The sequence below is a fragment of the Alternaria viburni genome (genome assembly GCF_023758015.1).
Source record: "Alternaria viburni strain BMP 2772 chromosome Unknown scaffold_19, whole genome shotgun sequence".
Taxonomy (NCBI): domain Eukaryota; kingdom Fungi; phylum Ascomycota; class Dothideomycetes; order Pleosporales; family Pleosporaceae; genus Alternaria; species Alternaria viburni.
Genome location: NW_026055788.1, coordinates 683,142 through 694,438, shown reverse-complemented (window position 1 = coordinate 694,438; position 11,297 = coordinate 683,142). Strand labels below are relative to the sequence as shown.

Below are 11,297 nucleotides of genomic sequence, written 5' to 3'. Positions count from 1 at the left end.
AGTTTATAGAGATATAAAGAGTTCTTAGAGATATAAGAAGTTCTTTAAGATAGAAAGATATAAAATAGAAAAAAAAAAAGAAGAAGAGAAGTATTCTTTATATATAAAGCTTTTTATAATTCTTTCTAGACTACTATTCTTTATACTATAGTTTATATACGTAAATATCTTTTTATATTTTATAGTAGTATAGTACTATAATTTAATATTACTTTAGATCTAAAGTTTACCTACGCTACTTATAATTCTATCTATCTACTTCTATAGCTAAAAGAAAAGCGCTACGTTCTAACTTCTACTCTTTTTACTAAGAGCTTTTTCTTAGAAAGCTTCTAAGTTAACTTTTAAGAATATTTTAATATTTCTCTAGCTCTATAGTCTATAGCTTACCTATTACTACTTCTAAGTCTACTCTTAAGTTTACTAAAGACGCCTCTATTACTATTACTTTTTATAAGTATATTATTACTATTTATATTTATAGTAAATATTAAAAAGAAAGTTTTATTAATTTTTATAGTTATATATAGTAAATATAAGGTATTTAGAAAATATACCTATATTAAAATTACTATATAGAGTTACTAACTACGTTTTATTACTTTACTCTATATTAACACTTTACTATAATAAGCTTTATATATTTAACTACTATAGCTATACTTTTCTAGTTTTTAGTAATAAGAAAAAGCATACTATCTTTACTAGTATAATTAGAAAAGTTACTAGTATACTATCTAGAAATTCTATTATCTAAACTATTTTATATAGCTAGTATTAAGCTATAAATAAGTAGTACTTTACTATAAGTACTTATTTTACTCTCTTCTAGCTACTATTACTCTCTATTAGCCTTTATAAAGCTAATAAGTAGTAAATAGTTTTAGAATAAGTAGTTTTAGTCTATTTTAGTCTATTTTAGGCCTTTTTATACTAATACTAACTAATATAGCTTTTAGAGAATCTTATTAACTTAAAAGCTATATTTAAGATTATTTACTAATTATTAGCTAACTATAAGCTCTTTAGTAAAAGGCTTATTATTTTATATTCTTAAGCTTCTAATAATACTTTAATACTTACTTTACTAGCTATAAAAAACTTTAAGTATAGTAACTTATACTATCTAAGAATAGACTTAGTAGAAGAGTATAAGAAAGTTTATAATAATATTATTAAGTAAGTTTAAATCTATATTAGCTTATTTTAGCCTAATCTAGTATTTTATAAACTTTTTTATTCTTTCTAGAGTTAGTAGAGCTTTTATAAAACTTAAAAAAGCTAGATTAGTTTATAATAGCTTATTCTAGACTTTTTTAACTAACTTTAGTAGTAACTACTTTTTTAATTAAAAGTACTTATAATTTTATTCTAGCGTACTCTATAGCTATATTACTACTTAGTTTAGTATATATTCTAATAATAAAACTAAGGCTAAGGCTATAGTTACTAGCTTTACTAATAGTACTACTTACGCGTCTAAAAAGAGAGCTACTAAGATTACTAGTATACTTAATACTAAATTACTATTTAAGTAATTAGTAAGTTCTAAAATACTTTTTTTTAAGCTTTTATAACTCTAATTAGCTCTTTATAAGTTACTAGTAGCTACTTTACTTTTTTTTACTTTTTTTAAGCTTTTTCTAGCTTATTTTAGTTTATACTAACTTTTTTTATAGTATTTAGTCTTAAAGTCTACTAAGTAAACTATTATTTTTAATATTAATACTTTATAAAATACTATTTAAAACTTTTAAATAAAGCTTACTTTTTAGCTAAAGAGTAATAAAGCTACTACTAAGAAAAGCTAGCTTAAGAAGTAAATTAAAACTAAGAAAAATAAAATTAAGTATCTAAGAGCTAGTATTCTTTAAGTTACTCTTAACTAACCTCTAATAGCTTTTTATAGCTTATTTTAGCTTATTTTAAAGTAATATAAACTTTTTTAGTATATTTAGATAAGATTTAATAGAGTTTATATAGAATTAACTAAAGTTAAAAGATATTAACTAAAACTAGTCTTTTTTAGCTCTATATAAGCTATTATAGCTTAGTTTAGTCTAAATTAATATTTATAAGTAGATTTATTTTTATAAATATAAAAAAGTTTATATTTATAATTAAAGTTATTTATCTATATAAATTTACCTAAAGTATAATATTTAAGTTTTTTAAAACTAATTATAAAGTTTAAAAAACTAATAATTCTTACACTAAAAAGTAAGTTAGAGTTAGATAGTTATAAGCTATTTTAGTCTAAAGTACTATTAAATACTTTAAAAAACTCTATATAAAGAAAAAAAATAAAAGTATACTCTAGTTTATACTAGAATAGCTTATTATAGCTTAGTATAACTTATTCTCTCTTCTTATAAAGCTATTTATAGTATTACTTTATAAGCTATACTTTTAAAAACTTTTTATACTACTAAATACTTTTTTTATTTTAAAACTTCTATAGCGTATTAGCTAAGATATTTAAACTTAGTTTTTATAAGTTTTCTTTTTTTAAGTACTTAACTTATTTAATTAGGTACTTCTATTAGTTATTTTTATTATACTATTTTTTAATAATATATTCTACTTTATATATATTATTACTAAATTTTCTTAAAGTATTTTATTTAGGCACTTTTAAGTATAAAATAGTACTTTTTAGATTAAAAAGCTCTAAAAGTAATATATAGAATACTAAATAAATACTATTAAGTTTTAGAAAGTTAATCTAGAAAGCTAAAAAGCTAATTTAGTTTATAATCTTTCTAAGTTTAAAATACTTCTAATCTAGCTTTTTCTTTAGATAAGTACTTCTAATATATTAGTTAAAAACTAAGACTTAGTCTTCTACTTTAAAAAGTATTAGTATATAGTACTTATTAGTGTACTTTTTCTAGTAAGTACTTACTATTTTAATTTTTCTATAGTACTTTTACTATAGTTTAATTACTTATTTAGTAAAGCTAGCTTTTATAAAGCTTTCTCTTTTACTAAAAGCTAAATTAAGCTAATCTACTTTATAAAAGTACCTTTTATAGTAAGTCTAGAAGAAAGTAATTCTAGTAGTAGAGTATATACTATTATTATATATAAACTTTCTAATAAATATTTAGCGCGCTTAATTATTTTATTCTAAAAAGTAATAGTAGTAAAAGTACTACTTTAAAGTCTAGTTCTACTTTTTAGTTTAGCTATTAGTTTAAGAATAAAAAGTAAAAGTAAAAACTTTTCTAGTATTAAAGTAGTAAAGAAAAGTATTCTAATACTTAAAGTTTATTAAAAAGCTTTAATCTAAGATAATATACTTTAGTATACTATAAAGTTAGATAACTTTATATACTTAGGCCTATACTAAATTAGTACTATTCTAATTAGTTTATACTAGTATATAATAAGCTATTTTAGTTAATCTATTTATAATAACTAGTATAGTATTATATTTTATACTAGAAACTATACTAAATAGTAGTTCTATAATAAAGTCTATTATTATCTTTTTTTAAAAATAGTTAAGTATTAAAAAAAGCTATAATAAGCTATAAGACTTATACTTTATAAAAGTAGACTTTCTATATATAAAGTAATTCTTATAGTATTACTTTATATTCTTATATATACTTTTCTAAAAGTAGTATCTTTATAGCTTTTTTAAAGTATATTTTACTTTAAAGTAGCTTACTAGAGAGTTATTATAATATTTTTAGAGAGCTTATAACTTCTTTTTAGTAGTTACTAATATTCTTACTATATAATAGCGCGTTTTAGCTTTATCTAGAGTAGATTAGTTATTTTTAAACTTAGACTTATTTAAAGTATCTAAGAAGATATAATTTATTTTATTATACTTCTTTAGAGTCTAAAGTTCTAGTATAGTATATCTACTAGCTTAGTTAAAGCTTTTTAAGCTCTTAGTAAGGTTTTATTATTTTTTAGTATACTTAGTAAAGTATATTTATACTATAGCTACTAAAAGAGAAATTCTATTACTATTAATAATAAGATCTTTTATAAACTAGATAAAAGCTTTATTATACTTCTAAGTAAGTTTCTAAACTTCTACTATATAGTTAAAGTAGTAAAAAGATCTATTTATAAAGTTAGTAAACTTTACTTTATAGTAAATATTAAAATTAAATCTAAATAATATAATATAAAACTTAATCTATTAATAGTTAAGAGTTTTAGTCTTTATAAACTATTTTAAGTTTTAATAGTTAGTCTAGAAATTAAAGTATATACTTTCTAAGTATTAGTACTAATACTTTAGACTCTTAACTATTATAAGTAGCTTTTAGTTATATATATTATAATTATACTTTACTATAATTAGCTTATATAAAAAAAAGTTAACTAGATACTATTAGTACTTTCTAGCTCTATTTAGTATATATTAGCTTAATATACTTATAATTATACTACTTAAGATATTTACCTTAGTCTTAGTCTTTCTATTTTACTTAAAGTAAGTTAAGATAGAAATACTTAAAAAAGAGTCTTTTAGCTTCTAAAAGGCTTCTTAAGCTTTTTTATTAAAGTTAAGAATTTAACTTTTTTCTCTCTACTAGGCGTAGCTATTTTTAGCTACTTCTAGCTTCTTTTAGATTAGTTTAGTTAATAGTAAAGTAAGCTAAGAAAATTTAGTAATAAACTACTTATAGTAGTTTATAAAGCTAATAAATATCTAAATCTTATATACTATATATAGCTTAGACTATTCTTAGATTATCTTAATTCTATTCTTATTAATTTATATTCTTTTAGAAAAAACTATATACTTAAAGTACTTAGTATACTAAATATACTACTTATACTTTAGAAGCTTTAAAAATAGCTTTATATTATATAATTTATATAAGACTTTCTTAATATAGCTTTTATATTCTTCTTTAGTATTAGAGAAAATAAAAATATTATCTAAGTATATAATATAGATTATATTAATTAATTTTATAAAAACTTAATAGATATAAGCTTAGAACTATATAGAAGTATTTATAAAGCTAAAAAGTATTATAGTATACTTAAAACTACTATATCTTATATAAAAAGTAGTTTTCTACTTATTACTTTTTTTAATATATACTTTATAGTAAGCCTCTTTTATATTAAGTTTAGTATAAAATTTAGCGCTAGCTAATTTTTCTAAAAACTTTATAATAAGTAGTAAAAAGTACTAATTTTTAATAGTAACTTTATTAAAGCCTTTATAGTTAATATATAAGTATATACTACTATCTTTTTTCTTAGTAAAGAGTATAAGCGCTTTTACTAAAAACTTACTATACTTAATTTACTTTTATACTAAGTACTTATCTAAATACTTATATAAGAGCTTTAACTTTATTTTAGAAAAATTATATAATAGCTAATAAAGTACTATAGTTCTAAGTAGTAAGTTAATAGCTAAGTTTTATAAACTATAGTTAGTAAGAACTCTTAAGTTATCTTCTAATCTAAAGTACGTAAACTTAGTATATTATAGAAATAAACTACTCTTTTTAGCTTCTTCTAAACTAAACTAAAGTATTAAAGTAATAAAATAGCTATATATATTTACTATAAAATTATATATAGTTTTCTTAAACTTTTTAGTTTTTTTTAGTATAATTTTTTTATAAATAGTTTTATTTTTAAACTTAGTACTTTAAAAAAGTAGCTTTTATATAAAGTAGCTAATCTTTAAGTAATACGCGTCTATCTAGAGTAGACTTAAGTATATTTAATACTTATAGACTTCTATAATAATATATAGAATATTCTAAATTTTTAATTTTTTATAAAAATTTACTACTTTTATAGTTACTATAGTAGTACTATAAATCTTTAATTCTTTACTATTTACTCTATCTACTAATAGCTTAGATAAAAATTAAACTAGTAAGCTTTACTTTATAGTAAGTAATACTAAAATAAAGTTTAACTAGAAACTTTTATTTACTAGAGCTTTAATAGGCTCTAATTAGCTAAGTAATACTTTTACTATTAGTAGCTTTACTAGCTTAAAGTAAAGTATATTATAAAAAAGTTCTAAGTTTTAAAATACTAAATTTAAAGTAATATAAGTAGCTAAGAAAAACTTTAGCTTTTTTACTTACTATCTTTTTTTAATTTCTAGCTAGATAAGCTTTTAGAGTTTTTCTTAGACTTTAAATAGTTTTTTTAAAAGTATTTAGTCTTATTATACTTTTAATAAGTTATATTAGAGTTTTTTAGACTATTTTAGTTTAATTTAGCTAGTTATAAGTTAGATTTTACTAAACTTATCTTTTTAGCTTTTTTCTAAGTCTAAGAAGACTTTAAAAAAAAGTTTTAAACTTAATAGCTATAAAACTTTTTTTTATAAGCTAAATACTTAAAAAGTATAGTAGTATACTTTATTTTACTTTAATAGTAGTAAGCTAAAATATTAAGCTTAAAAACTATATTATAGTCTTTTTAGTCTTAAAGTAGAAGTTCTTTCTAAATATTAAAAAAAAAAGCGCTTATAAAGTTTATATAGCACTACCTTTTTAAGTAGTTACTTAGTTTACTTTAAAGTATATTAAAGTAAGCTAAAAAAGAGTTAGAATTTTAATCTAGTCTCTATTTAGCTTACTTAAGTCTATTATAAACTATAAAGTACTATAATAACTTAGAACTAAGTATATTAAGTATAACTACTTTAAGTTTTTCTTAAATAAGTATTTAAAATACTTTAAGCTTTATATAGTTTTAAAAGTAAATATTTTAAGTAAAGTAAGTAGTTTTATTAAAAAATTTTATAGTAAAGTTTACTTTTTAAATACTTATTAGAAAAGTAGAAAATACTTTTCTAAAAATAGCTTTATAATTATATACTTAGTAGTTATACTATAAGTAGTTATATATAGTAAATATCTTTAAATTCTTAAAGTATAAAGCTTTTAAGTTTAACTAAAACTTACTTTTTAAAGCTAAAGTATAGTAAGTAATATTCTTTTTAAAAGCTAAGTAGTTACTTATAAGTATCTTATACTTTAATTTTCTAAAATAAGCTATATCTTAATAAGTATACTTTAATTATTTCTACTTACGTAACTTCTTAAGTTTATAAATTAAAGTAGTTTATTTATTTTTATTTTTAGTAGTAGTAGTTTATAAAAGTCTAGTTAGCTTTAAAATAAGCTTTAATAGCGTATTACTATTTCTAATAATTAAAACTAAATTAGTAATATCTAAAAAGACTTTTAATAAGTTTATAAGTTTTTTAGTAAGTAGTATTACTACTTCTAAAAATATAAAAGCTAATTTTTTCTAGTTATTATCTATTATATATAAGAATAGTATAGCTTACTTACTACTATATTATATTATACTAAAGAAACTTACTTTAGAGCTTATTATATTTAAATAGTATATATAAAAGTATTATAAAGTAAAGTAATTTAAATATTAAATAATAAAGTTAGTTAAATACTAAATATATAATATTAAACTATAATTAAGTATATTATTCTAAAAAGACTAGAGATAAATTACTACTAAGCTATAATAGTAATTCTAAGGTATTTATACCTATAGCTAAGTTAGCCTAGACTTTTATAGGCTAGAGCCTAATATTTATAGCTTTATAGCTTACTTATTACTATCTTTAAGTCTACTTTTAAGTATACTAAAAAAGTTTCTATTACTATTACTCTTTATAAGTATATTATTATTATTATTAAAGTACTATATTTATAGTAAATATTAAAAAAAAAGTTTTATTAAATTCTATAGTTATATATAGTTAGTATAAAGTATTTAAAAAATATACTTATAATAAAGTTACTATATAGAGTTACTAACTACGTTTTATTACCTTACTCTATATTAACACTTTACTACAATAAAGATGCCTCTTGCTAGTTAAGGCGTTATCTTCCGGCGCCCTGCCAAGAGGTTTAGCGTCTGCCTAGCCCGCTCCTTCGACATACGGGGAACACTTAGCGAACTCAGCCACCAAGCTTCAACGCCCTCTGCCCTTTCAGCTGCTGATCCTTCAATATGAATATCGTGCATTCCGTCTATCTAGGATCGAACAAAAGCCCAAACTCATCCTCCCACCACGCGACGTATCGCGACACATCCCGTCTACAAAACTCCTACTTTCCCGCATGTTGAAAAGTCGATACAGCGCGTTCTTTTCCTTTTGTATACATAGTACAACATGGTCAGCCGGGGTGGTCGATCAAAAGGTTGTGCTAATTGTCGTCGCCGGCGTGTGAAATGCGGTATGTCCATTCGCATGGTCAACATTTGCAGAGACCTGCTGCATGTGCTGACGTGACAAGACGAAAGCCGCCCTGAATGTGGACAATGCATAAAGCGTGGACTCAAATGTCAAGGGCCCAAAGACCTTACTTGGATCGATGAGAGTAGCACGTTTGAAAGCAAACCGGCAAACACAACCCAGAACGCAATCGTCAGGATAGCTACTCCAAACCAGTTATCTCTCGCAGCCTTCGAAGATGATATCTGCTTAGCATATACGCGAAAGAACTTGCTACGCGGGGGACCTGTTGAGATAGCCTGCAACATGATCGAGAGCCATGCCGCATCTATGAGAGGCGACGATCCTGGTCTTGATTTATTGCGAAAAGGCATAGTGAGCCTGTCTACCACCTTCTTCGGTAGCCAGCATCGACAGGGCAATATCACGACCAAAGGCTATCAAAAGTATGGTCAGGTGTTGCGGCAGCTCAATTTACATCTTGCTCGTACAGAGCTTCAGACAACGAACGAAACATTACTTACGTCGCTGTCTTGTATGCTTCTCGAGATCTTCTTACCTACTGGACCAACGAACTTTCTGAAACATCTGCGAGGTCTCGACGCCATTGCAATGCTACGAGGCCCGCCCAATGAGTCTGAAGGCATCAACGCTATCATCTTTCGGGGCTTGCGCATTCTTTCGATCGTTGGAGCACTTGCGGAATCCAGGCCCTCTATATACGCTACCGAGGAATGGAAGCGAATTCCGTCTGCACATTCCAACGAGTCGGGTCTCTTCCAACACCACGTTTTCTCCATCTTGGCTGACTGCACCCGCCTCATCAGCCAGCGGAATGCTCTACTGCGCTCAAAAGCATGTCCAGAGAGCTTTGAATCTTTGCTTACCGAAGTGGAGGATGTGCTTAACAACTTGGAAGCGCTACGTCCATTCTGGGATGTCTTGAACCGGAATCAACTAGCGGAAACGACTGAGCGATCTGACATGGCGAAGATACTGGGAGTGGCCAACCATGTTTCTGCAACAGCATTGATGCTTTACAACACCGCATACATATGCGTCATTCAGATCAAAGATTCCTTATCTCCATCGCCTGTCAACACCGCACTGCGAAACGCCGCCGCGATGAAAATCGCCAAATGCCTGGAGTTGAAAGAGTACGAGCAGCGGGAAGGTGCACCACAATCCAATACCATAGCCTTTGTAGCTATCAAGGTAGCCTGGCAAGCTTTGGGTGGGTTCAACTCGCCGGAAGGGAAGCGCTTAGCACATACTGTCAAGTCTGCCACCAATTCCGTCTTTGCACGAGGATCTACGCTTTCTGATGCGTCGCACTTTGCCCATCATGTTGAAGAGTCGCTATTCTCCAAATTCCTTGGGAGGATACCTCTTATAGCACCGGATGGCGCAGCGTGTGTTGGCAACGAATTCGGCTTGTGGCCTGATGGGCCTCCAGGGGTCATCGAATTCAGCATGCAACAGCTAAGCACGCCCTCCGAGTTCTTTTCAGAGACCACGATCGCGCCGCTCTGATGTGGTGCAGCTACTGTATGTAAGCGGTACGAGATTAGCAGCGGTCGACAGCAATCCCTCCTTAAGATGCGATGTCGCAGTACATTACACGGACACGCCACTCCTAATCTACATCAGAAGACTTCTTCCACCGCCTTCTGGACCTCTATATTAATTTCGCGGATTGTCACGCGGCTCCACATGGCGTGTTTCCAAGCTTCCCCGGATTTAGACTTTAGCCGGCGGGAATCTGAGAAATGAGACGCGGCGAATTTACATCTGAACGCGCTCCGGGCGAACGGCACATCTTTATTAATGTGATGTCAATCCAAGAGGATCTTGAGCGATGTTCAACACAGGCGGCTGTGGTTCCATGGCTGTTCTCATAGACATAGAGTTCATGCCTCACTTAGCTTGGCCAAAACGGCGACACACTGACAGGTGTCACCAAACATCCGAGCTTCTACTATAGCAACTACCGGACAGGGTTTCTCGCCGCCTCCGATGACCCGGTTCAAGCAGTTTAAGCATGTCGTCTACCATAAACGAGCCAAGAGCCCCTAAGCTTCACGGGAATGACCTCAGGACAGCGGGCGGGGCCTTGGCGTTTATACATAAGATGGAGGGCATTGGCTTCCAATTTGAGCAGTTCGAAACATCAGTCGTTCAAACAGTCGTTCTTTCATCAACATGGGTGTCAAGTCTTTCATTGTCGCGGCCTTTGCTGCGGTTGCCATCGCTGGACCGATTCCCGAACCTCTCGACATGATGAAGCGGGCTGGGCCTGCTGCCGGACAAGTCATCACCAAGTGCGCCAACCCTGGTCAAATCGCTCTTGCCTACGATGATGGCCCATCGCAATACACCCAGAAGCTCGTCGACACCCTGACTGCTGGTGGAGCTAAGGGTACTTTCTTCGTCACTGGATCGCTCTACGGTATGTATATGCTTCATTTACTACGAGCTGAAACCACCATCTAACACAAACAGGCTGCATCTACAACCAAAAGACCGCCCTCCAAAACGCGCACAAAGCCGGCCACCAGATCGCGTCCCACACCTGGTCCCACCCCTCGAACTTCGGTTCCCTCTCCACCAACGATCTCACGTCGCAAATGACGCGCCTCGAGCAAGCCCTCGTCAACATCATCGGCGTAAAGCCCACCTACATGCGCCCGCCTTACCTTGCCACCGGCGGCAACGTGCTCCCCACGATGAAGACCCTCGGCTACCGCGTCATCACCGACGACGTCGACTCCGGCGACTGGAACGGCAAGACGCCTCAGCAGAGCCAGCAGGTGTTCCAACAGGCTGGTACCAGTGGCAATGGCCACATTCCTCTCATGCACGAGACTTATGCCAGCACGGTTAACACGCTCACGCCTTGGTTGATTAACTGGGCGAAGAACAATGGGCTTAAGATGGTTACTGTTGCTGAGTGCCTTGGTGATGCGCAGGGTGCTTACAAGAGTGGTACGCCTAATGGTCAGGGTACCTGCTAGATTTGTTGAATCGGGAAGGAGCTGCTGTGCTTCATGTACTTTTCGCATTGCTGAAC

At 29.0% G+C, this 11,297-nt stretch overlaps 2 protein-coding genes across 2 annotated transcripts; both read left to right on the top strand.

Annotated features, from left to right (window-relative positions):
- Positions 1–8,533: 8,533 nt before the first annotated feature.
- J4E79_008357 (uncharacterized protein) lies at positions 8,534–9,760 on the top strand (the record flags this gene model as incomplete). Its single annotated transcript, XM_049357214.1, has 2 exons — positions 8,534–9,401; positions 9,435–9,760. 2 exons carry the CDS (start codon positions 8,534–8,536, stop codon positions 9,758–9,760), a joined length of 1,194 nt encoding a protein of 397 aa, XP_049208578.1.
- A 669-nt stretch (positions 9,761–10,429) lies between these two features.
- J4E79_008356 (uncharacterized protein) lies at positions 10,430–11,241 on the top strand (the record flags this gene model as incomplete). The annotated part of the gene is made up of 2 exons (XM_049357213.1): positions 10,430–10,676; positions 10,730–11,241. The coding sequence occupies 2 exons, from the start codon at positions 10,430–10,432 to the stop codon at positions 11,239–11,241; spliced, it is 759 nt and encodes a 252-aa protein (XP_049208577.1).
- Positions 11,242–11,297: the final 56 nt, after the last annotated feature.